The 27,218-nt window shown below is 44.8% G+C and overlaps 2 protein-coding genes across 2 annotated transcripts in view; one reads left to right on the top strand and one right to left on the bottom strand.

The window, feature by feature from the left end:
* Positions 1-26,372, top strand: LOC142069520 (uncharacterized). Its single transcript, XM_075120914.1, has 3 exons — positions 1-895; positions 1,278-1,737; positions 26,135-26,372. The coding sequence occupies exons 1-3, from the start codon at positions 316-318 to the stop codon at positions 26,370-26,372; spliced, it is 1,278 nt and encodes a 425-aa protein (XP_074977015.1). The 5' UTR covers positions 1-315.
* SPNS3 (SPNS lysolipid transporter 3, sphingosine-1-phosphate (putative)) overlaps positions 22,413-27,218 on the bottom strand; it is a 52,562-nt gene continuing 47,756 nt past the window's right edge. Inside the window, exon 12 of the mRNA XM_048824292.2 lies at positions 22,413-27,152. Within this exon, the coding sequence (XP_048680249.2) occupies positions 27,088-27,152 (65 nt within the window). The 3' untranslated portion in view covers positions 22,413-27,087. The remainder of the gene's footprint in view (positions 27,153-27,218) is intronic.

Raw genomic sequence — 27,218 nt, forward strand, 5'->3', positions numbered from 1 at the left:
TTAAATCGATTTAAACCTGCACCCGTCCACACAATGAAGCCCTTTATTTCGACTTAAAGGGCTCTTAAAATCGATTTCCTTACTCCACCCCTGACAAGTGGATTAGCACTTAAATCGACGTTGCCGGCTCGAATTTGGGGTACTGTGGACACAATTCGATGGTATTGGCCTCCGGGAGCTATCCCAGAGTGCTCCATTCTGACCGCTCTGGACAGCGCTCTCAACTCAGATGCACTGGCCAGGTAGACAGGAAAAGAACCGCCAACTTTTGAATCTCATTTCCTGTTTGGCCAGCGTGGCAAGCTGCAGGTGACCATGCAGAGCTCATCAGCAGAGGTGACCATGATGGAGTCCCAGAATCGCAAAAGAGCTCCAGCATGGACTGAACGGGAGGTACGGGATCTGATCGCTGTTTGGGGAGAGGAATCCGTGCTATCAGAACTCCGTTCCAGTTTTCGAAATGCCAAAACCTTTCTGAAAATCTCCCAGGGCATGAAGGACAGAGGCCATAACAGGGACCCGAAGCAGTGCCGCGTGAAACTGAAGGAGCTGAGGCAAGCCTACCAGAAAACCAGAGAGGCGAACAGCCGCTCTGGGTCAGAGCCCCAAACATGCCGCTTCTATGATGAGCTGCATGCCATTTTAGGGGGTTCAGCCACCACTACCCCAGCCGTGTTGTTTGACTCCTTCAATGGAGATGGAGGCAATACAGAAGTAGGTTTTGGGGACGAAGAAGATGATGATGAGGAGGTTGTAGATAGCTCACAGCAAGCAAGCGGAGAAACCGGTTTTCCCGACAGCCAGGAACTGTTTCTCACCCTAGACCTGGAGCCAGTACCCCCCGAATCCACCCAAGGCTGCCTCCTGGACTCAGCAGGCGGAGAAGGGACCTCTGGTGAGTGTACCTTTTAAAATGCTATACATGGTTTAAAAGCAAGCATGTGAAAGGATTACTTTGCCCTGGCATTTGCGGTTCTGCCTTTGCAAAAGGTTTCTGGGGAGGGCAGCCTTATTTCGTCCTTCATGGTAGGACACTTTACCACTCCAGGCCAGCAACACGTACTGGGGAATCACTGTAGAACAAAGCATTGCAGTGTATGTTTGCTGGCATTCAACCAAAATCACGCGGTGGGAGGAGGCAAAATGCGACCTTGTAACGAAAGCACATGTGCTATGTATGTAATGTTAACAGCAAGGTTTACCCTGAAAGAGTGTAGCCACTGTTTTATAAAATGTGTCTTTTTAAATACCGCTGTCCCTTTTTTTTTCTCCACCAGCTGCATGTGTTTCAATGATCACAGGATCTTCTCCTTCCCAGAGGCTAGTGAAGCTTAGAAAGAAAAAAAAACGCACTCGCGATGAAATGTTCTCCGAGCTCATGCTGTCCTCCCACACTGACAGAGCACAGACGAATGCGTGGAGGCAAATAATGTCAGAGTGCAGGAAAGCACAAAATGACCGGGAGGAGAGGTGGAGGGCTGAAGAGAGTAAGTGGCGGGCTGAAGAGAGTAAGTGGCGGGCTGAAGACAGGGCTGAAGCTCAAAGGTGGCGGCAGCGTGATGAGAGGAGGCAGGATTCAATGCTGAGGCTGCTGCAGGACCAAACCAGTATGCTCCAGTGTATGGTTGAGCTGCAGCAAAGGCAGCTGGAGCACAGACTGCCACTGCAGCCCCTCTGTAACCAACCGCCCTCCTCCCCAAGTTCCATAGCCTCCACACCCAGACGCCCAAGAACGCGGTGGGGAGGCCTCCGGCCAACCAGCCACTCCCCCACAGAGGATTGCCCAAAAAAAAGAAGGCTGTCATTCAATAAATTTTAAAGTTGTAAACTTTTAAAGTGCTGTGCTTAAAGTGCTGTGTGGCATTTTCCTTCCCTCCTCCACCACCCCTCCTGGGATACCTTGGTAGTCATCCCCCTATTTGTGTGATGAATGAATAACGAATGCATGACTGTGAAGCAGCAATGACTTTATTGGCTCTGCAAGCAATGATTAAAGGGAGGAGGGGAGGGTGGTTAGCTTACAGGGAAGTAGAGTGAACCAAGGGGTGGGGGGGTTCATCAAGGAGAAACAAACAGAACTTTCACACCGTAGCCTGGCCAGTCATAAAACTGTTTTTCAAAGCTTCTCTGATGCGTACCGCGCCCTCCTGTGCTCTTCTAACCGCCCTGGTGTCTGGCTGCGTGTAACCAGCAGCTAGGCGATTTGCCTCAACCTCCCACCCCGCCATAAACGTCTCCCCCTTACTCTCACAGATATTGTGGAGCACACAGCAAGCAGTAATAACAGTGGGAATATTGGTTTCGCTGAGGTCTAAGCGAGTCAATAAACTGCGCCAGCGCGCCTTTAAACGTCCAAATGCACATTCTACCACCATTCTGCACTTGCTCAGCCTGTAGTTGAACAGCTCCTGACCACTGTCCAGGCTGCCTGTGTACGGCTTCATGAGCCATGGCATTAAGGGGTAGGCTGGGTCCCCAAGGATACATATAGGCATTTCAACATCCCCAACAGTTATTTTCTGGTCTGGGAATAAAGTCCCTTCCTGCAGCTTTTGAAACAGACCAGAGTTCCTGAAGATGCGAGCATCATGCACCTTTCCCGGCCATCCCACGTTGATGTTGGTGAAACGTCCCTTGTGATCCACCAGAGCTTGCAGCACTATCGAAAAGTACCCCTTGCGGTTTATGTACTCGGCGGCTTGGTGCTCCGGTGCCAAGATAGGGATATGGGTTCCATCTATAGCCCCACCACAGTTAGGGAATCCCATTGCAGCAAAGCCATCCACTATGACCTGCACATTTCCCAGGGTCACTACCCTTGATATCAGCAGATCTTTGATTGCGTGGGCTACTTGCATCACAGCAGCCCCCACAGTAGATTTGCCCACTCCAAATTGATTCCCAACTGACCGGTAGCTGTCTGGCATTGCAAGCTTCCACAGGGCTATCGCCACTCGCTTCTCAACTGTGAGGGCTGCTCTCATCTTGGTATTCATGCGCTTCAGGACAGGGGAAAGCAAGTCACAAAGTTCCATGAAAGTGCCCTTACGCATGCGAAAGTTTCGTAGCCACTGGGAATCGTCCCAGACCTGCAACACTATGCGGTCCCACCAGTCTGTGCTTGTTTCCCGAGCCCAGAATCGGCGTTCCACAGCATGAACCTGCCCCATTAGCACCATGATGCATGCATTGTCAGGGCCCATGCTTTCAGAGAAATCTGTGTCCATGTCCTGATCACTCACGGGACCGCGCTGACGTCGCCTCCTCGCCCGGTATCGCGTTGCCATGTTCTGGTGCTGCATATACTGCTGAATAATGCGTGTGGTGGTTAATGTGCTCCTAATTGCCAAAGTGAGCTGAGCGGGCTCCATGCTTGCCGTGGTATGGCGTCCGCACAGAAAAAAGGCGCGGAACGATTGTCTGCCGTTGCTCTGACGGAGGGAGGGGCGACTGACGACACGGCTTACAGGGTTGGCTTCAGGAAGCTAAAATCAACAAAGGGGGTGCCTGTACATCAAGGAGTATTTCAGGCAGGACTGCACGGAGGGTTCCAATAAGAAATGGTGCACCTAAGTTATCGTTGTTATTGGAACAAGGAGGTTAGCCTGGCCTCTGATTGATACATGGCTAGATTTACCTCGCTGCACCTTCTCTGTGAGTGACTGCAGTGTGACCTAGAGGAATGAGTCCCCTAGACAGGGGAGGAGGCAAATGAGTACAAAACAAATCTGGTCTATTTCTTGTTTTGACCCACTCCATCTATCTTTTACATCTTTGGCTGGCAGCAGACGGTGCAGAAGGACTGCATGCCATCCACATCTCATGGCTGCTCGGCAGAAGATGGTACAGTACGCCTGCTAGCCATCCCCATCTCTTGCCTGCCTGGCAGAAGATGGTGCAATACGACTGCTAGCAATCCTCATCTCTTGCCTGCCTGGCAGAAGATGGTACAGTACGACTGCTAGCAGTCCGTATCGCCTGCCTGCTCACCATAAGACGGTTCAATAGGACTGACTGCAGGACTAAAGAGAATGACCTGGTCAAGTCACTCCAAATTTAGTCCCTGCGCCCATGTCTGCCCAGGCGCTCCCAGCCGACGCGGCCAGGAGCACCTCGGACACGATGAGGACGACTACCAATCGTATTGCACCGTCTGCTGCCAGAAGGCAAGGGGTTGCTGCTACTGTGCAGCAAAGCCGTACCGCGTCTGCCAGCACCCAGGAGACATAGGGTGACGGTTACCTGAGCGGGCTCCATGCTTGCTGTGGTATGGCGTCTGCACAGGTAACTCAGGAAAAAAGGCGCGAAATGATTGTCTGCCCTTGCTTTCACGGAGGGAGGGAGGGAACGGGGGCCTGACGACACGTACCCAGAACCACCCGCGACAATGTTTTAGCCCCATCAGAGCGCTCCATTGTGACTGCTCTGGACAGCACTCTCAGATGCCCGATTGTTTGCCATTGCTCTGACGCTGGGAGGGGCGCTTACAGGGTTGGCTTCAGGGAGCTAAAATCAACAAAGGGGGTGGCTTTACATCAAGGAGTATTTCAGGCAGGACTTCACAGAGGGTTCCAATAAGAAATGGTGCACCTAAGTTATTGTCCTTATTGGAGCAAGAAGGTTAGCCTGGCCTCTGATTGATACATGGCTAGATTTACCTCGCTGCACCTTGACTGCAGAGTGATCTAGAAGAATGAGTCCCCTAGACAGGGGAGGGGGGGGAAGCAAATGAGTACAAAACAAATCTGGTCTATTTCTTGTTTTGACCCACTCCATCTATCTTTTACATCTTTGGCTGGCAGCAGACGGTGCAGAAGGACTGCATGCCATCCACATCTCATGACTGCTCGGCAGAAGATGGTACAGCACGACTGCTAGCAGTCCGTATCGCCTGCCCGCTCACCATAAGACGGTTCAATAGGACTGACTGCAGGACTAAAGAGAATGACCTGGTCAAGTCACTCCAAATTTAGTCCCTGTGCCCATGTCTGCCCAGGCGCTCCTGATCGACCTCACAGAGGCGACCAGGAGCACCTCAGACATGACGATGACGGCTACCAGTCGTACTGTACCGTCTGCTGCCACAAGGCAAGGGGTTGCTGCTACTGTGTAGCAATGCCGTACCGCGTCTGCCAGCACCCAGGAGACATAGGGTGACGGTTACCTGAGCGGGCTCCATGCTTGCCATGGTATGGCGTCTGCACAGGTAACTCAGGAAAAAAGGCGCGAAATGATTGTCTGCCCTTGCTTTCACGGGGGGAGGGAGGGAACGGGAGGCTGACGATATGTACCCAGAACCACCCGCGACAATGTTTTAGCCCCATCAGGCATTGGGATCTCAACCCAGAATTCCAATGGGCAGCGGAGACTGCGGGAACTGTGGGATAGCTACCCACAGTGCAACGCTCCGGAAGTCGACGCTTGCCTCGGTACTGTGGAAGCGCTCCGCCGAGTTAATGCACTTAATGCACTTAGAGCATTTTCTGTGGGGACACACACACTCGAATTTATAAAACCGATTTCTAAAAAACCGACTTCTATAAATTCGACCTTATTCCGTAGTGTAGACATACCCTAACTATCCATTGGAATCTACATGCTCCTGCACCCCAACACCCAGCCCTGAGCCCCCCCCTCAACCCCAAAGCTCTTCCTGCACCCCAAACCCCTCATCCTCGGCCCTACCCCAGAACCTGCACCCCCAGCCCAGAGCCCTGACCCCTCCTACACCCCAACACCCTGCCCCAGCCCAGAGACCCCTCCCACACACTGAACCTCTCATTCCCAGCCCCATCCTGAAGCCCTCGCTACCACACCCCAACCCTTTGCCCCAGCCCTGAGCCCCTTCAACACCCCAAACCCCTCATCCCCATCTTTGCTGGGTCACGGGCATCAACAATTTTCTTGAACTGGGTCCCCAGAAAAAAAGTTTGAAAACCACTGCTCTAGGCCAGTCGGCGTAGTTAATCCACCTCCCCGAGAGGCAAGAGTTAGGTCAATGGGAAAAGCTCTCCCGTCAACATAGTGCTGTCTTCCCGGGGCATTAGGTCGAGATAACTATGTCTCTCGGAATAGTGGATTTCTCACACCTCTGAACAATGTAGTTATAATATTAGTCTGTAGTGTAGACCAATCACACTGCAGTACATGAAGACATAACTGAGCTAGGTTTGATCTAGCTAGCTTGGGTACAATGCATCATGGAAGCGTTCAGGTCAGATCAGAGCTTTGTCTCTCTCCAGGTGCTTTCATCAATACGATGGAAATCTGAGGCAACCAGTGTGATGCAGCCACCTGATGAGATGTACACAGGGGCGAGATTCATAGAAACAGGCAGCAGGAAGTATTTAACCACGGCTTTCTTCTTTCACTGTTAGAAATGGATTTAAATTATTGATCCTTTGAAAGAGGCTAAAATCAGTCCCTGCCAGTTGTGAATGGACAGATGCAAAACCTGCCCCAGCTATCGGTCAATGGGTATTTAAGTGCTTTGGTACATCTTCAGCTTTCAAGTGACTTCATGCTGTGAGAGTCTGCTTCATTCATATTTCATTATGCTCCCTTCAGGAAAGCATGCTTTTCTGTGTTGCGAAACTAGCTTCACTTGCTTTTAACATGAAAATATCATCATAGGCTTGCAATATTGTAAGCTGCTGGCAGCACAACAGAGTGGCAATAAGATGGGTGGATATAATATAGTGATAGGGAGAGAGAGTTTGGGCTTGGACAGACGTGCCCAGAAGTGCAAATGCTTCAATATCCACATCTCAGCTGAACCCTGTAGGCCCCTAAAACTAGGGCTTTAGGAAAGATTGCACAAGGACCACTGTCCTAATAGGAGTGACAGGAGAGAAGACTCCTGTCAGACTAGGGATTTTTGAATGCTCCTATATACTCTGAGGCATTAAGATCCGGAGTGTGTTTTATTTATTAGAGATAGAGGTGCAAGAAAGTGGAGGAGTTAGTGGGCCTGCTGCTTCAGGACACTGAAGCAAGTTTCTAAGATTAGGGTTACCATAATCATACCCTGTGCTGTACACTGGAAAGGCCTGGACCCTCCCTAGAAATGGTTACAGCCCAACTCTGACCAATACAATCCATGGGACAGCAGGACAAATGCAAGAAGGCAAAGACGTGTAATCCCTGAGTGCCACAGGAGAAGGAAGGCAGATGTTCAAGCATCAGGGGTGGCATGAAAGAAAGCGTGAGTCAGGGAATGTGAGGGGAAGAGCACATTGGGTCCAGGCTAGAGGCAGAGGTGGGAATAGGGAGCCTTGAACTGGAAGCTAAGAAGCTCGAATTTGAGGCAGAAATAAACAGGAAGCCACGAAGGGGGTTGCAAATTGGGATGGCTATGTGGCCAAAGCAGGCAATGCTTGTTTCTCTCTGAACTAGTTTTGCCATTCCTAACTGATAGAGGTCTGACGCTCTTGCTGGCCCTCACACTATTTATGTTTTCACAGATTCTATGGCCAGAAGGGACCACTTGATCATCTAGTATGACCTCCTGTCTGTCACAGGGCACAGAATTTCACCCAGCTACCCGTGTTGGAACCAATACGTTGAGTTTGACTAAAGAAGATCTTCTAGAAAGGCCTCTAGGTTTTGTAAAGCCCTATCTAATGGCATTAGGTGAGAAGACCATAATTTAAAAAAAATAAGTTCCTAGTCTTCACAGGTGTGGAGAAAAGCTTGAAAATGGGACAAGCATACCCTGGCGGCTCAAAAAGCAGCAGGCAATAGAAAAGCACCTTTTTTTAAAACCAGTACTTTACATCCAGTCACAATATTGAGGCCTGACTCGGGATTTTTCAGTGTGTGCAGTTGACAATACCGTGTGTGGACATAGTTGTGTAAACCAACTGCAGCTTTCTTTTAAAGAAAGAAAACGAATGCCCTTCTAATTAGTGCCAGCTGGTTCGCTGAGGTTTAATTTTCACATGAAAATGAATAGGCCTAAATATGAACTCATAATACAGATTGTAATGGCTGTACATAATTCCTTTGAAAAGATCTAACTCCTATTCCACTATATAGAGCAGAGTGGTGGCTCCCAATTGTTGTAACTCAATGCTTATTTTTTTCATCAGCCATCTCCTGATTGGGATGGGAGCATGCCCCCTCACAGGGAATTATAGCCACCTTCGTACTGCTTGGGATCCTTTTCATCCAAGCATCAGAGCACTTTGCAAACACCAAGTACCAGAATTCTCCTGAGTGAAAAGTGCTGTGCAGATGAGAAAAACTGAGGCCCAGAAAGGTTCAGTGGCTTGTTCAAGGTCATACATGGAAATCAGTGACAAAAGCTGGGAACAGAAACCAAGAGTCCTCACTATGAGTCCATATCCTCAACCAGCTGGTAGCACCTTTCTCTCTCCTGTTGCTGCATGGATGCATCTATAGCTATCTCTATCAATCAGACTGGACCAGACGGCACCCAGGTGAGTTATGGGAGGAAAAAAGCTCATTTCAAAGTCTCTCTCCTACACCAGGGTAGGGAAATATTGCAACGTGCAGTTGTCTGATATTGTCCATTGGATAAAAGGAACCCAGCTGGTGGTAGTTAACTTGTATTGTAAGATACACAGGGTACATCGACACAGCAATTAAACACCCGCAGCTGACCTGGGCCAGCTGACTTGGGCTCATGAGGCTCAGGCCCTGGGGCTGTGAAATTGCTGTGTAGACGCTCGGGCTGGAGCCTGAGCTCTGGGACCCTGCAAGGGGGGAGGGTCCCAGAGTTCAGGCTCCAGCCCGGGCCTGAATGTCTACAGAGCAATTTCTTTAGCCCTGCAGCATGAGCCCTGCCTTGGGTCTTTTATTCCAGTGTAGACATACCCATACAGAACCTCTAACAGCTTCTGAATTCCATCTCACCAGTAGTTACTCTTACTGTCTTCTACCTGCTCTGTCCAGTTAAGCTGATTCTAGCAAGTAGAAAATCAGGATACCAACTAGCCCCTTCATTACTGTTTAAAGGGGAAGGAACGTGAGCAGAAACAAAGGGGATTTTATTATATATTTCCCTGCATAGCTCCTCCATTTTTTTTCCCCTTCTAACTGGAACAGATACTTAGTGTTTGACTGGGTGGAGATGCCCCATTTTTTCATTTGACTCGCTTATCTGACATTTTAGGACCTTGGTATCACTCAGAAGTATAAAGCATCTCGACATGTGTGTGCTTCATAATGGTAAATTATGCTCAGAGCAATTTTGTGGTAAATCACATGGAAAAAACCTTTAGCAGTATAGATTTATGAAAACAAAAATTAACCAGTCCTTCTCTTACTGATTGAGAGCTTTTAAATCTGAGCCAGAGCCATCCTCTCTTACAGTATAGGGAAAACGTATGGCAACCTAGTACCTGCTACTTTCAGTAGTACTAGGTACAGTTATATTTTATAAATATATAAGACAGCCCAAATCCTACAGGCTCTAACAGAAAATGAACTTATCAAGCAAAGGAAGATTTCAGGCACATATATAAAATCTTGACTCCTGATATTAATAGGACTGAGGCCAGTTGGCAATGATCTACAGATGATATGAAAATGTCAGTGTCATTCTGTTAGGGCTGTAACATAGAGGAGGAGGAGGAAGAATTTCATTGGAGCCACAAGCCAGGTCTGTAGCACCACAGACCAACTTAACACACAGATTGCAAACATGGTTTAAGTAACTGGAAGGACTGATTAGTGAGGAAAGACAAAAAGAGCTAAGTATGTATTGTTTTCTTAACATGAGTGTAAGGGAGCTGACTACAAGTGCTTGAAAGGCATAAAGGGAGAAGAATTGAAGGGGTACTAGGATGACATTAAGAAAAGAGGAAAGTGAATATCAGGGGAAATATGCTCTTGGTGAAATCCATTAGACTCTGGTATGGTCTGAGGGAACTGACAGAAACTCCATGGGTAAATACATTTAAAACTAAACTGCACAGAGCACTCAAGGGAAAACTTTATGGAACAATCTTGCATTGGCAAACTGGTCAGAGAACGGATGGCCCAACAGATCTTTTCATCTGTAAGGCAAAGCCTATGATACAAGAACAAATGCTACTAACCACGGGGTAGGGGTAGGGTGGTATATTTGGGCGGGGGGGGGGAGGTATATTTCCCCTCACACTCTTCACCTTCAATTGGTTTTACATTTTTGATTCTTTAAGGTCATCCCTGACAAATGCCATTTCTGATGGGGCTTTCAGAGATGTCCCCAACATGGCACTGGGCTACCCATTCACAGAGCCTGCCAACCCAGTTCAGTTTTGCATCTTCTTACAAATACATATTCAAATATCATGTTTTGGGGGGATGGAAATCTGTCTGGATCCTACCAACATTTAAAAAACATGTAGTTTGTGCCTCATTCCAGGGGCATTCCAATGGTACACACAATCACAGAGCCTCTCATTACCATTGTACAAACATCATTATGGAAAATCACAGTTACCCTATCCAATTGTAGCACTATTACACAACTGCCCTTGAACACCAGAGTATAGATTACGTCTAAAGACACTCAGACTGTCCTCTGCCAAGACAGAAGATAATGACGGAGTGTATATCAACATAATTGCTACAAGTGACTGGCTGCCTCATTTGAAGGATTTGGCTGAGGTTGCTTGTTTAATTTCACAGAGAATAGAAATGTCTCAAGTGTCATGCATGGAAGTTTGGGTGGCATCAACTGGCAATTTGTGAACCAAACTGGGTGTCCCTGGCTACCAAGTCTCTTCTCTCCCTTCCCCTTCTCTATTTCTTTAAGGTCTTCCTGTTGTGTGGGGCCTAGGCAAGGACGAGCATATCTATGACTGAAAGATACCACGATGTTAGGCTCAGAATCTCTGTATTCCAACACAAGATCTTCCGAGGCCTCCACAAGCCATGGCTAAGGGAGCATCTGGTTTGTTGCTGTGTGGGTGTACCATGCTACGTACTAGCAAATCAGCGTGGTGAAAGAGTACCAGCAATACCACTTCTATCTGTATTCTATCTAGATGGCCGACTCTACATCCTACTCTAGCCCCAGTGTTCTCACCCAGATACTGTAGGTAACCATAGGCCAGTTCATTCCATGTGCGAAAGAAAATAAAAACACCCAGCTTCTTAAAGTACATTTCCCTCTGCAAGCAACAGGCCTCTCATAATGAAACTGTATGTTCCCTATACAATAGGATGCCTTCTTTCCCTCACCTGGACCAATTTATATTGTCCCCTACTTGTTCTTGCCTTATGCTCACACCAGGCTGCCAGAGCAAGTGTGAGGCTTGTTCATGACTTCTGCCTGCCTACTGTTCCTCTGTGTACACTCAAACCTGCCCTGGTGCTTGGGCTGCTGTGAAGGCCTCTGGGGTTTACCGAAGGTAGGGCTTGAGCATTCCTACAGCATTTGATAGCAGATACTGGCTGCTGGAAGCAAACCGTGAGCCTGGCCAACTGGTAGCGATGTCCAAGAACTGCTTGAATGTGAAGAAGTATTGTCAATAAGTAACGGCCAGCTAGGAAGTTATCTCTGCACTGCAATCCCCTCCATGGCCCCAGGGAACTTCATAGCAAAAGCAGGGATAAGATTCCAGTCTTCCAGCCCTGCAGAGCAAGAGAATGCACTCTTAGCCGTTGCAAAGGGACTATGCCCCACAGATGAGCAATTCTGAGTCTATGCCATAGACTCAATCCAGCTTGCACAGTGGTGGCAGTGTAATATCACTCTGAAAAGGGGCGCTTTCTTTCGCAGTGGTGTTTGTCTGTTTCATTCCCTTGTAGCCAATTAATTATCTGCTCTCTCCAGTAGAAGGAGGCAGTTTTGATTTGCTTCTTGTCAATAACAATTCCTCTCACCACAGAGTAGATCAAGAGCTTTAACTTTTTAATACAGCAATTTCAGTGAACACCCTCAGGTGGGTTTGGCAAGTCCCTTGATGTGCAATTAGTGGTTCCTGACACACTCAGATGCATGCCAGCTATTTATGGAAATGAATCCTCATTCACATTTCATCCTTCCACTTCATGAACTACCTTTCTGCTCCAGCTTGCTATTTTATTTTAAAAGGAAATCAACGAGACTTTACTCTCCTATTGTCCTTTAGGGCTGTTTTATTCTGTTGTAGAGAAAATGGACTTGAAGCCACTGAAGTTTTATCGGAACATTTCTTTCCAACTCTGAAGTCAAGCTCAGTTTAAGCCTGGGCAAGGGATGCTTTTTAAAGCTCCCTAGGCTATTTTGACCTTTTTTTGCTGTTCCCTAGCAGCCTGACTGCCCGTTCAGCAGCAGTTTGTGGCTCAAGAGAGAACTTGCCTTCCACTATAAGAATGAAATGCTCAGCACCCACAATCAGGGCCAAATTTTCAAAAGTGGCAACTAAAGTAAGCAACTGGATTTTCAAAAGTGCTCAGCATATTTGGTTTCAAGCTGTTAGGAACATGTGGGCACAAGGGTTATAGTGGAAGATGTTTGGGTGCTGAGCACCTCTGAAAATCTGGCCTTTATTTAGGTGCCGCAGTGAGGGCTGAGCACTACCACGGAGTCAGTGCACGTCTTTCAGCAAGTCACTTAGAGCCAGAATTTTCAGAAGGGCTCTGGTGCCATAACTGGGGCCAGTTTTCAAGAGAGCTCAGCTCCCACTTTCAGCACCAAATAAGCAGACGGATTTTCAGAAGAACTCCGTGTGCCAAGTGCTGCTGAGCTTCTGAGAATCTGGCCATAAGCTTCACAACGGGAGCTGCTGGTTGCTGGGCACTTTTGTAAGTGTGGCTTTGATTTAGATGTCTAAATAGGAGCTGAGCTCTTTGGACTATCTGGCCCCAGTTATGGATGCTGTGCACCTGAAAAAATAGCCCTGAGCTCCCGGAACGAGTGCAATCCTTCACCTCTCTGTGTTTCTGTTTTCTCACTTTTATGATGGGGACAATACAGCTTAACCACAAGGGGGTCAGAAGGACTTATTCACTGATCTTTGCAAAGCTTTTTGAGATCCTAGCATGGAATGAACTTGAGAATTATTATTTATTTTACAAGCATGGTGACTCTATTCTGTTTGCACAAGATTCCTCCCTGGCTGCCTCCTGCAGCATGACAGGCTACATCAGTCAATCCCATCATATCACATCTGTAAGCCCCTTTGTTTTCAGATAAACTGATTTTTTACCGAAAAATTCCCAGGTTTTACAAAAAGTATTATTCAGTTTTTTTCTGATTTTCACCCTACTTTTGTATCATTTAAATATATAAAAAAATAACTTGTCTTATTAGGAAAATACAATACATTGCATGAGATATATGTAGTAAGATAATACATTTGTCTGTGTGTATATGCAAAGCTGCCTGTTGAAGGAAGGCTATGTATTAGTCTAGAAGATACACACAATAACAAACAGGCGCACACGCAAGCTCTGAATGTACAGATGAACCACACACCCACTACGTACACATTTCAAGCCATTAGCAGATAATGGTTTAAAGATCTGACACACTAAAATGGAAAGAAAACGAAAATCTGTATCAGAATATGTTCTAGAACACAAGAAGGTATTCGAAAGTTTTAAACAAAAACAAGAGAAAAGGATGAAGCTGAGTGTACGCACTGTAAATGGTGTGGCCCAATTATTAAATGTAAATATTTATAGCTAATAGTTCTAAGTCTACAACAGTAAACTGTTTATTCAAATGAAAAGTTTTATTTGGGGATTAGAGAGATATTGTTTTCTTAAACTCAGAGGTGGCATTGTGTTTTGAGTTTTGTTTTAGTTCTGCAGCAAACCACATTGATGAACGGAATTCAGAGCATTAATCTACTGAATACCTTTTCCCCATCTTTCCGTCCAACAAAATAAACCCCAATATTTACCCTGAAAAATTATTAATATTTTTGCACTGATTTTCACCTGTTTTTGTTGTTGTATAACAAACACTGATAAATTTCATGGAAAAATAAAATAAAATAAAATAAAAACTGAAAATGAAGGGCCCTACACATCTGCTTTGTGATTGATTGATGCCTGAGGTGTGTCTCCACACTATCGGTGCTCCAGGCTGTGGGACAGCATTACTTTCTGCCTTCACTTTGCACCTTCCCCACCTTACTCCTTTTGTAACTGGTTCTTGCCTCACCTACCAGTGGCCCTGCTGCCACAAGTCCAAACAAACATGCAGCAAGGTGTCACAAAGAAGCAACAGAATCTCATGATCCTATGCAAACACGGGTGGTCAGTAAACCCACTTCTTGGTCTGGTTAGACTTCCATCACATTTATGCCCCCCGTCCCACAGAGAGAGGTGCCATGCTCTAATAAATATGACACTGAGCAGGGAGTCAGGAGACCTAGGTTCTATTCCCAGCTATGCCTTGGGTTCTCTACCTATAACATGGGGATAATAATACTAACTTTTGCCTTTCTAAACTGCTTTGAGAGAGACATATAAAAGGAATGTTAGATTCCACCCCCACTCCTTTCAGTTGTTCAAAGAGTAAAACCGACAGAAACCAGTACAAATGGTCTCAGACTAGCAAACTGAACCCAGGAGCTATAGTTAATCTGTGTCTCAAAGGCAATAGAACTGTTGGCCCTAATACATGAAAGCCCAGCATCAGAGATTGCAACCCTGCATTGAAAAGTAGGCCTGAGCTATAAGCTTTGGCTCTGGATACAAGTGTCTCCACTTCCTCTCTGTTTAAAGTATCAATGCTTCTTATGGCATTTCCACACTGGGTGGCAAAGAGCAATATAAAGTAAACCAAACACGAAAGTAATTAGGGTAATGACTGATATTGGAGAGACAAATCTCCTGGTGGAAATGGAAGCCCTATGAATAATTAGCTACTGTTGACACAGGAAAATATTGGCTTCATTTAGAGCAACTGAACTGAATGAAAGTGAAGGGCTGGGCAGGTGGAGGAGATTCATCCCCTTTATTCTGTTCTCCCTCATCATAAAAATTAATTTCCTCACTGCCAATGAGAGGGAAAAAAAACACCTGATTCAATCTGATGAGCCGTTTTCATATAGGATATTTGAAGAAAAGAACCCATGGCAGGGGGGGGCTCTAAAATTAATCCTATTAAAATGGGAGACACCCATGTATTTTGCTGATTTTAATGAGGAATTAAAATGAATCCTTTGAAGAAATAAATTAGTTTGATGTTTCTTTGAAAAATCTGAATGTCACTACTGTTAAATCAGACACTGTATGTCTGTGAAATGGGTTTTTAATGGATACCGCAAGTAATTTTCATTTTCCTGACCTCCTCCCTGCTCTGCCCCTTCCCACACCACCAGTTCTTTCCCACCATCCTATCCCCATATGCTTCTTGTGCACCTGCTGGCCCTGTCTCCCATCTGATTTGATCTGCATTGGTTCTTGGCCAGCTTAACCTCCTGATGTGGCCTGTACTAACCATGTTAGAGACAAACAAACACACCATGGTTATGGACATGGTAAAAGGAACCTGAAAAGAACAGCATTACTAAACACAAAACCATACAAAACTCAGTGTCTGGGGGGCGGAGGTCCCTGAAATTCCAGGCCAAACCCACAGGGTGAACCCTTACAGCACTTAATTTGTAATGAAAGAGGTGCCAGGGCTCAAGCAAGTTTTTTTACATTCATAACTGATGCAGCAAGCCCAGAGGTGCGAGGTGTATGACCTGCCAAGCCTAGAGGTGTCGGGGCTCAGCCCTGGCACAAATTAAGCACTGGACCCTTAGCAAGCTGAATGTTGAGAGGAAGATGTCATGAATCCCTGTGAGCTCAATTTGGCCAGTTTCACCCAGAAACGTCATCAGTTGATTTTTCTATAGCAGGTTTTCTACCCTTTAACAATGGTATGAGTTTGAGCGGACAAGTGACCCACCATGCATGCCAGTGGCATTGAAGCTGCTTCCTAAGATTTACCCTTTAGAAACAGGGTAAATCTCAGTGCAGTTTATTTTGAATTTAAAATACCTTTGAGGCTCTTGGAGGCAGAGGTCAAGGAACCGTGACGAAGATCAAATGAACTCCAACCTAAGGCAGCAAACTTTGAGGATGGCTGCACATAAAAGCTTCTCTTCTGGCCCACAGAACATCACCCAGGTGAGCAATAGAGGGTGAAATGGGGATGACCTGGAGAAAAACCAAGAAGTGTAGTTCTTAACTCTAAAGATTTCTGTATCTGCCCTTTCCTGAAAATGCGTATGAATTCTTGTTATTGCCACTAGGCCACATATGCTCTACAAAATCAGGTTGCCAGTGAAGTGCTAGAGCTGGGAAGCATCAATCCGAAGGGGCCTGGAGCTGTCCCCTTTCAAGTCAAGAGAAAGATCGGGCCCTCCATGCCTTTGCTGGTGAGGCAGCAAAGCCTGGCTGGGGAGGAAATACAGAGTAGAGCTGGCGGGGCAGACCTGCTGTCTGGTGGTCCCTTTTGCTAGTGGCATGCATTGCAGGGCCACCTGAACAAGCTGCATCTCATCCCAGACCAGTGTTTAGGCCCCCCAAGCCGAACATAAACCTGGGCAGTGTTCCTAGCTCTCTCACCCATGACAGGTAAGATTTTAACTTTACTCCCTCTAGCTCTGCAGAGCCAAACAAAGATTCAGTGGAGTGGAATTACTAAGTTCCTATTCCTACATCTGTACAACCCCACTGTATTTGGGCTGCAAAATATATCACCAGGAATGGAACAGGGGCCAAAGAGAACTCAGCTTGACTCAGCCCTAGGGCAAGTTTGCAGAGCTGGAAGTTAATGTATTTACTTGTAACAAAACAGGTCTAATCTGAGGTCACTGAGATAACAAAAAATGAAGCCCCAGCAATGCCCTAGTTGAAGTCATTTCTGAGCAGACCCACACTTGCAGCATTGTTTCTTCTCTAGGGAGCATGCAGCATCCCACTAGAGTCATCTCTCTGATCACGTGACTTACTTTCCATTATGAAATAAGTTTGCCTTTCAGGAGGCATCAGCAATTAAGACACTTCAACCCCATCTCCTTATCCTCCCCTGCACTTCTAAGACAAGCAAAAAATAATTCCTTAAAAATTTGACCTGGCACAAATGTACCCCACCTCCATTAGTGTTGAGGTTTCATTCTCTCCAAGGCAGAGACTGTCCACATCCTTCAAAGTCACTGATATCCACAGTGAACACTACAATCTCATTGTTACTGCCAGTCCCTCCTAGTGCCACTTTGTCTCCAAACTGCACAGGCTCGTTAAAGTGTAGCAGAAAGCATTAGTCATTGCACTAAACCAGGAGACACTGGCCAGCTACAACGTGACAGCGCTTAACAATATCAACTGAATTTACAGGAGAAAGCAGCTGGTATGAAAATAACTGTATCTACCTCATTCCCTGACATTCTTCGACTTGCATGCGCTCAGCAGTTTGTTCAGAGATGATGATGAATCATATTTAATCACATGCTATTAGAGGAGGATAAGACCACACAGTGTGTCTAGGTTAATAGGTAGGAGACGGGCATATCTGATGCCAGCTTAAAAAAACCCAATTCCGTAGACAGAATTCAAATCACAGAATTCTCTTTAGGAAGTGTGCCTTCCCATTTGAAGGATTAGGCAAACAGCTCTGTCCTCCATGACTTCCAGGAGGACAAAGTGCCAGAGAAAACTAATTCCCCTGCATGAGATTTAGCCCCATGACTCCGACTAAATAACTTGGAGTGACGTGTGTCAAGTTTGTGGAAGAGTGAAAATTAAGTGGGGGTGAGCAGCATGTACCTCTGACCTGGAGGGGAGTCCAAGTTTAAATCACGTGGCTGTTTCTATGGTGAAATTAGGCTCATTGGTTGCCTTCCAAGAGAAATAGGTGCAGTTTAGCTACCTACATACTGATACATACATACCTTATCAGTGTGGCATCTACAGCAAGTTTTATTTATACTGCTTGAGGCATTTAAAAGTGGACAAAGCACTAGAAAATGTAGTACAGGAAGATGAATGGGATTGCCAGTGTAGTATTTACCATCTCTACCTTCTGTGGTAACTCAACACCATACCATCAGGTTATTTTCCCCAGGCAGTGGCCATAAAATTCTGAAAAAAATGAAGCTATTCATTTACAATCTGACCTGCACTTCAGTCAGCCACTACGCAGCTCAGTCGGGTGATCCCAGTGTTTTGCAGAAGTGTTTTGACCCGGACCTGCTGTGGAATAAGATTTCAGCATGGCCATTAGGGAAAATGAGCTGGGCTTTTTCAATTCATCGTATCCACTTTGTGCACTCTCGTACATATCCGGTATGTTGGGCAACCTCCGGCTCCAATGCCGCCCCTTGCACTTCGGAAGTCCAGTGGAGTCTTGGTGTTTTAAGAAACCTTGTTCTAACCCTAACCTGCAGCGGCAGTGAAGAGCAGTAAAGGGGTTGCGTTGCATGGCTCATCATACTGAATATTAATCCCAGGTAGTACTTATTGTCCTGTTTTTTTTTTCCATTCAGCAGATTAGAGATATCCTTAAATTGGCCATGAATACATTTAAGCTGGGAGTTAGAACAAGATTTCTAATCATCAGGGAATAAGGATCTTCCAGTAGGACTAGAAGGGGCAGACAACCTAATTAGCTTTTAAGATGAAGCTCAATACATTTATAAATGAGACTGTATGATAGGTTGTCTGCAATAGGATTTGATGAGCTAGGATTGAAGGTCCTTTCCAGTTGCGTGTTTCTAAATGCCTCCACTCAAGATTTTCAACAAATGGATGTCTATGGTTAGGCTCCTAAGTCCACAGTTAGGATCTTTGGTAAGTGGCCTCATTTTTTAAAGTACTGAGCATGCAGCAGCTCCCACCATTAGGAAGAGGTGGGTATTTAGAAAATCAGGCCACTTACTCAGGTCCTTTAATATGGATTTAAACTCCTAGTTTTAAGCCAAGATTTTCAAAAATGGTTGCCTTTGCCTTTCTTTTTCAGAGTCCTGACCCACTGTCCCCTCACTGTAGCAGATGATATACATAAACACAAAAAACAGAATTTTATTTTTCAACTTTGTTTAAAATCACTTTTCATAGCAATGTGGAAAAAATATAGACGTGGGAACAGAAGCTCCACAGTACAGGAGCCCAGCAAAATGGAAATCAGTACTGTCAGGAGGGCCAGATATAGGGCCTTCTAAATCCTACTGTTTTTACTCTGAGAGTCTTATAGCGTATAGGCCAAGGTGCATGCATTATAGACACCTGATCCTATGGAGGTACTGAGTACCTGCAACTCCTATTAACTTTAAGCCAGTTCCACAGGTCTGCTGGAATTCAGTTACAATTCATTAGTCCTGTGAAAACAGCAAAATATCAGTGCATTTGGGGACAGTGTCAGCTGTGCATTTACAGTTTTCACAGCAGTTGAAACAATATCTCTGCAATTATAACCATTTTATTATTACAAACAAAACTGTGTACTCAACTGTATATATTAGAATAAGACTGCCGTGATCGTTAAGTTATATTGAGTGAAAACAATCCCATTATGTTCTGGAGTTAGTACTGGAGGCAAACCTCTCTTTGTATTATGCTCGAGTCAACATTACTTGACTCTACCACTTTACAATAAGGAGAATGCATGATTAGTAATTTGAACCTCTAAAGGCTGACCGACTCTTAGTAATGAGATACAGCCAATTTCATCTGTTTGAATGCCAGCCAAGCTCAGGGGTGACCCAAAGGTATTACCATCTGAAGGCTTTTGTGGCCTCTGTGAAATGAGCTGGTGCTCTCACTCCAGATCCTCGCAGGAAGGGTTTCCTGTCATTCACTCAAAATCAACACTATAGAGCATCATTGTTGGCAGACTCAGCAGAGTCCCTGGACTGGCTGGGGCCTGGAGAGTGAACTAAACTCTCCTACCTAAGAGGAGCATATTGGAAGGGTAGCATTAGAAAGCATGCCTGGTGCTGTACCTGCTCTATGGGTAAGTGAGGATTTCTTGCCTTGTGTCTCTCAGACGGGCAGTTTTCACAGCTCACATTTTAGAATAAAAGGCTAAGGCCGAAAAGTGTACCTCTATTAGGCACAATCGGCTACACAGTGTATATGGCTCATCTGGCCTTGCAGTGAGCTGTAGCTCACGAAAGCTTATGCTCAAATAAATTGGTTAGTCTCTAAGGTGCCACAAGTACTCCTTTTCTTTTTGCGAATACAGACTAACACGGCTGTTACTCTGAAACTTTTCCCTTGTATGCCCACCTCAACATACACATTTGATCACCCATTTAACTCATCTTTGGCAAGAAAATTAATTTAGTTTCATCATCCTTTGTGTCCTGAAAGGAAGGAGGATAACACACTATGTAATTAAATCACTTGGTTACAATCTCCAGTGAACAGGATGTCAACTTATTACTGTACAGAAGACTTAATAAAAGTTTTTCATCTGACAAATGGAAGAATTACAAGGCAGTGGATCTGTGTTACTCAAAACAAAAACAAAAAACCAACTACAACTGATAGACGAGGAGCTGCTCTCTAATAATGTATGAATACTGAATGTTGGCTTGGTTATTGGCTGTTTACTGTATGACTGTATTGGTTTAGTTTAATGGCAGACGGTAAGGAAACAATCAAGAAGAAAAGAATAGCTCAAGATAGGCCACATGCTCAAACACTTGAGGGTTGTTATAGGACAATGGTAGAGCCATAGGGGATAAGCCTAAAACACACAGTTTGTCATGTCAACATTACTCACTTGACATGTAGTCTGAACTCCCCTCTTGCTCCTGGGAGGCGGTCCCTTCCACTCATGCTAGACTGAAGCAACTGGGCAGGGCAGCATGGGGGAGCTTGCACGCTCTCTGTTCTGCTAACACACATTCTCTCCAGGGCTGCCAATCCAATACCTTCTATCAGTACATAAATCACTCTGTTTAAAAGATCAGAACATAGAAAGGATTGGAAGAAATCCAGGCACATGCTGTGCTGAGCGGCAGGCATTCACTTCACTACTGCCAACAGCTTGCGAGAAAACATTCAGGGAGAAATTCAGTGCAACTGCTCTTGGGACCAGAAAGGGGCTCAGAGTGCACAAAGGGCTCAACCACCCTCATCACTATTGATCATATCTTATAAAGCCCTTGGTTCTACGTGAGTTAACTTAGAAATCCTACTTCCATGTCCATTAAATGCAAGCTGTCTGTGCCTTAAAGAACGACTAGGTCACTTGTTTCAATATCACAGAACTCCAGCAACAATCAGAGCATGGTATTGATGGCAGTTCTCTGCAGTCCTGAACCCTGCCTTCCAAACCGAAGGACCACCTTTGGTTTCTGCAGCCACACTCCACATAATTGTGATCACTGCTCCACACGGTGTCCTGGCCAAGGGCATTCAGCTGTGCCAGTGGTTAGAGTGAAAAGGAAAAAGACAAGGGATATTTAAAAAGAGCAATTCAGGATACCTCTACACTACAGCTGGGAGCATGCTGCCCAGCTCAGGTAGACATAAAAATGCAACCTCTGTTCAAGCTACCATGCTACAAATAGTAGTGTGCTCACTGGTGGTGGCCTAGGCTAGTTGTCCAAGTACGTACCCAGGGGGTCAGGGTGGGTTTGTACGAGGGTGGCTAGCCCCAGCTACATGACTATTTCTAGTGCACTAGCCCAAGCACAGCTATCTATCTACTCGTGCGGGGATGCACGCTGACAGCTGCAATGACGATGTATCCTTTGCGAGAATGCAGGGCTCTGTATTCTGTAAAGCCGCAGACTGCCATCTCGACACCTTCAGCCATCGCTACAACGAGTGGGACTTCTGAAGTCTCACACTCCACTTTCAGGAGCCGATTCCCAGGGTCATTGTCCAAGCCAATAAATGGGCTTTGAAAACGAAGTCTTTCCATTAGCAATAGTGTGTAATATCAGCATTGCTTCTGATGAGAGGAATCATCTGTGGAGATGAATGATGTGGCGTAACTAAACTTACCGTGGACTTGTCCTGCTGGCTTGCTGTTTTCTGGTTTGGTCACCCCTTTCAAATCAAGCTGAGGGCCTGTAAAGTTCTAAAAATCTTAATAAGAAAAGGAGGACTTGTGGCACCTTAGAGACTAACAAATTTATTTGAGCATAAGCTTTCGTGAGCTACAGCTCACTTGCTTATGCTCATATAAATTGGTTAGTCTCTAAGGTGCCACAAGTCCTCCTTTTCTTTTTGCGAATACAGACTAACACGGCTGCTACTCTGAAAAAAATCTTAATGTACACAAAAGGCGCTAAAACCCAACATGACTCATCAGCCCAGAGTTTGCTTTGCTGGGCAGAACATAACCTCATAGGATGACACCACTGCATCTTTTGAAGATGTTCCAAAACGCTGCTGCTGCTTTTTTTTCTTTTACTTTTATTTTAAAGAGAGAGAGAGAGTAGAAAGGAGATACAAGGATAGGAGAAGATATGCTTTTTATTATTATTATTAAAGAAAATACAACTGATCCCATTTTTATTCATTTGCCAAATACAAGAGACAAACTGAAATCTTCTAGGTGATTGCGCATTCCTGCATTCATTATGAGCCCCCACTTCGGTTTCCTTAACATACTAACCTTTTATTGAATCACACAAAGACGATTCCAAGACGAAAGAACAAACTCGCTCAGTAACCAGAAGTTATACAGCAGCTCTTTTCTAAGTGGGCAGACACACATGTGCAAGTTAGAAAATTCATTGCAACGAGGCATCACTTCTGTCTACTTCGAACACAGCAGGCACTTTGTATTCTAATTAATTTACGTGCAGTGGACACCTAAATAATGCTCATTACTTTATTGGCATGTAATACGGTTCCAACAACAGGCCTACTAAAGGTTTTTGATGGCACTCTAGAAGTGTATAACCTTAAATGTTATATCCTTCCCAACATCTCTTGGTTGATTTAAAATTCTAAGACATCAAATCTTATACCAAGAATTATGGTAGGAATAGGGAACATGTTAGAATTAAGTAAGCCCAGGAAAAGACAGCAAGAGGACGGTGGCTGAGAGCCATATAAGTAGGCACATGTTCTTGTATTAGACAAATTCTTATGAACAACAGTTAACTCAATTATTTAATTTCCCCTTGATCAAGAACACAAACCTAGAACTACATTTGTAATGAGAGTTGGCACCACGGTGTGACTGTTCACTATGGGTCCAGATTCTTTTGCACATGCCTGAAAATTAAGCTATGCATCACCCAAATGCTGTGTAACGTCAGTTCTGACTACCCCCAAACTTTGGGAAGTTCAGATCTAAACATCATGGATAATGCTAATTCCATAATGAGCAAAGCCAAAACCCAAGCACACATTAAAAGTTATCACACCAGCTTTTATTAACCGCAACGTTTTGGATATTTGGATCCAGATCCAAATTTTACAGCTAGGGCTGACACATGGTTTCATAGACATGAGAAGTGTGCAAAAATGGCTTTCAATACCTAGCTCCTGATGTCAGATATCAATTCTTCCTGGTGCCAGAGGGGCCAAAACAGGTAGGAAGGACAATATTTTCAAGCTTATACAGCTAGAGTAAAAGGGAAAGGGGGGACTAGAAAGAACTGCCCTTACTTTATTCTGGGGCAACTCCTTTCTTACAATTTTCCCCACATTTAGTTTTGTAGTCTGTTATCATGGCTTGGGGATAACATCAGTTGTAATAACTGATACATTCTCTATATCCTCTGCTTTCAAGAGTAGGGATGCCATGTTCTAATAAGACTTCCACCTCGAGCTAACATGAACCTATAACACACTTTTCCTCCACCCAGTAATGCAGAAAATTCAATATGCGGATAGCCTGAAATGCCCCTCCAGTCAACCAGGAGGTGTCAGAGATCAGCAAGTTTGATACCACCTCCATGCACTCATCCTACCCTAGAGACAAAACCTCATCTCCCACCCCAATGTAGCCAAATTGTTTCTTTCATCTCTCAATGTAAATATTGGTGCTGTCTGTTAAAGAGCATACTAAAATTTTTCAGCAGGTTGATTTTTTATTTAAAGAAGTCTAATCCCTTTCATGCATCCCACCCAAGCAGTTACACTTCTTTTCTGATAAATATTTAATTTGCTAGCTGTAGTGAGTGAACAAAGGGAAAAAACTGAAGGTCTGATCAGGCAAATTTTGAAAAAAGCATCAGAGGTTAAAGACTGCAAATCAAGCTCTCTGGTCTACACTACAGAATTACTTCAGTGTAACTACGTTGCTCAGGGTTGTGAATAATCCACACCTCTGAGTGACGTAGTTACAACGACCTAAGTGGCAGTGTAGACTGTGCTATACCAGCAGGAGACCTGTGGTGGATTAACTAAGCCAATGGGAGAAGCTTTCTCGTGTCAGCTTAGAGCATCTTCATTAAAGCACAGCAGCTGCGCCAATGCAGACCTACCTTCAGGCTCAAATGCCTCAGGAAAAGAATTTCACAGCTTTCAAGAATAACTACCCACAGGTTCTTTACACTCACTCAGTCATTGCCAGTCTGAAAGAGCCCTGCCTCAACAAGCCATACGGTAGTCCTGCAGTTTCAGAGCAGTTAGCGGTGACCAGATGTCCCAATTTTATAGGGACAGTCCCGATATTTGGGGCTTTTTTAAATATGGGCTCCTATTACCCCCCACACCCTGTCCTGATTTTTCACACTTGCTGTCTGGTCACAAGCAAAACTCAGAGCATCTAGCCTTTTAGATGGCTGGGATCAGTAGCAGCATAGTTAAAAAATCTCTCTGCAGCATGACAATAAAAAAAGCATGCATTGGAAAAATACTGGAGTGAAGTGTTGCCTTGTGCACCTCTGATTTCTACCATGAAGTCCTATTTTCATGAACTTGCACACAGGCAGGTAAGATTTCAGGAAATCAGAGCTGGAATCGGTTTTATCAAGGAATTCTGCAAAAAAAGCTATTTGCCATCTCTCACTCAATATATTGAGTATCGAACTCTCACAGTGAGTTTTTTGGTTTTTGTTTTTTTCAAAGAACAGCGAGTTTTAGTTCCGATTTGACAGTTACGGAATTATTCACAGAACAGACAATGCAGTGCAGGGAAAGCTTCATAATGCTGTCCCAAACATGCCTTACCCTCTAACAGAAGAGATAGATACTATAGGCTCCATGGCCCTTTAAAATCTCGGCCTCTCTGCCAAGACTGTTAGGAGCCTATTGTGGTGGTGATTCTGTGATGTGGGCACCTGTTAGTGGTAGCAACTTTCCATCACTGCTTACCCTAGGCTAGAGTCAGCCTGGATGTTGAAGGTGTCAGATTCCTTTACTGAATCTCACAGCCATTCAGTTCCAAACTCTTTTACTATCTTCCATTATCTTAAAAGATATAATTCTTGGCCAGAAAGGTAGTAACAGTCAAAACAAAATACACCCTGGTCAATTCATAGTTATGGTGTATAGCTGCATGTGAATGTGATGTGTGACTTACGAAGGAATGTAGAACCTTTAGTATAGCATGAATATATGCAAATTCTCAAAAAAACAAATAAAATATGAAGAAAAATTATCTAATACAAAGTGGCAAACCAATAAAAGTTTGTGTAATTAAATTGACCAGATGACAAAGTTCTGGCCTCTGGTTCTGGTGTACACCTGCCACTGAACTCTGTAAGTACCACAGAGGCAGAATTTGGTCCCAAGTATCACGACTTGTCAACACTTGGAAGTTTTGGAATAGCTATTCCAGAATAATTATTTTGGTATAAGTCACTATGCGGACACTTTTATTCTGGAGGAAAAGTGTCTTTTTCCAGTTTAATTTAATCAAGTTACATGGGGCCAACTCCTATTTCCTTACTGAGGACTTCAGGATTTAGCCCCATGGGTTTTTTTGTTTCTAGATGAAGTACTGCTAATTATTTCTATGAGAGCTTTACACTGTGTGTATTTTAAGTTCCAATGAGCTTTCTATTGTTACCAGATTGATCTGGGGTTTGCCCTTTCTGAAAACGAGGGTAAATTTAGGGCATAAGAGATTGATGTGCTTGTTGTCAGTTGTCCCTAGTGAAGACATGGCTGCAGAGTTATCAAATATATGAATGATTAATAATTGCCCTTGCAATTTAGCTTGTTCACCTACAAGAGTTTGCGAGAGCCCTTTAGATTTATCCGCACAGCACACTGTATAACCAGAGGCTTTTTTGGTATTTTTCTAGTTCCCCTTACTCCATCCCATAATGAGGTGCTACATTTTTGAAAGTCTAGGAAGACTGGCTGAACCAGTGCAGCAGCAAAGGGTGAAAGACATTGCTGACTCCACCAGTTCCATCACGCTTGAACCAAAGCTGTCAATCCAGGCATTGCCAATAACCGGTACAAAACACTGGGAAAATGCCATGAAAGGCTGCTATATGTGGACACATGATCTCATGTTGCAAGCTCAAGCTGTTCCAGCACTTTCACTCGGAATCCATCAGTGACTATAAGACTTCATCTGCACCATTTCACTTTCCAGTCAGAATTTTAGTGGAAGAATGATGTCAGTTGCTTCTACAGCTGGGAAGAGTTGGTTAGTATTTCAGAATCCAGATCGTTTTGGACCCTGACATACTAGGTTACGGTTGAATGTCCTGCAGAAGTTGCTCCGAGTTAGTTATCCATTTTTCCCCCGTGATTGTTTAACGTTGTAATTTATTAAACTTCCATAACAGAAAGTTCTGCCCCTCCTAGTTACACTTGTTCAATTCCACAGCCAGCCTTTGCCTTCCACTCTCACAAATAAGGACATGGGGATACAGAATCCCCAGCTATGTTTGTACTTGCCCTGATTTTCCAAGCTTTTAGACAGACAACTCATAATCCTGCTGAGAATTTACAGTAACCCCATTCCCCATCTCAACTAGACATTCCACCTTAAATGGGTTTTGTTGTCTTCTTTGGGATAATATCCGTTTCTGTGACAGCTCTATACTCCTGGCTTCTGGAGCTACTAAGCTCCTCAGAGCTCTCGTGCCAGTCTCACAGATGGGGGTGGAGGTTTGCCATATGCCATTTCAGTAGCAGGTTTTGACTCTCAGTCAAAAGCATCATAAAAATCAGTACACAGGTTTTTCCTTCCATATGGAAGGATTGTTATTTGGCCTTTTCCTCCAACTGTAGCTTCATCAGGCAAAAGGAAAAGAGGCAGTGGCTCCTTCACGCTTTGGGGAGCTCATCCTGGAGTTCATCTTCACTTGAAACGTAGCCTTTGTTCTCAGTACCTGGAAAACAGAGTCTGAGTCAAAAGAAGTGGCTACTACTTAACAGAATATTTGTGATAAGGGAAC

The sequence above is a fragment of the Caretta caretta genome, chromosome 17, assembly GCF_965140235.1.
Source record: "Caretta caretta isolate rCarCar2 chromosome 17, rCarCar1.hap1, whole genome shotgun sequence".
NCBI classification, from domain to species: Eukaryota; Metazoa; Chordata; order Testudines; family Cheloniidae; genus Caretta; species Caretta caretta.

Bases quoted from the DNA above. Each gene is read 5' to 3' on its own strand.
- LOC142069520 (XM_075120914.1), top strand. From the start codon at position 316: ATGCAGAGCTCATCAGCAGAGGTGACCATGATGGAGTCCCAGAATCGC. The intron at 896-1,277 runs GTGAGTGTACCT...TTTCTCCACCAG, and splicing joins AGGCGGAGAAGGGACCTCTG to CTGCATGTGTTTCAATGATC. The intron at 1,738-26,134 runs GTGGGGAGGCCT...TCCCATAATGAG, and splicing joins CCCAGACGCCCAAGAACGCG to GTGCTACATTTTTGAAAGTC.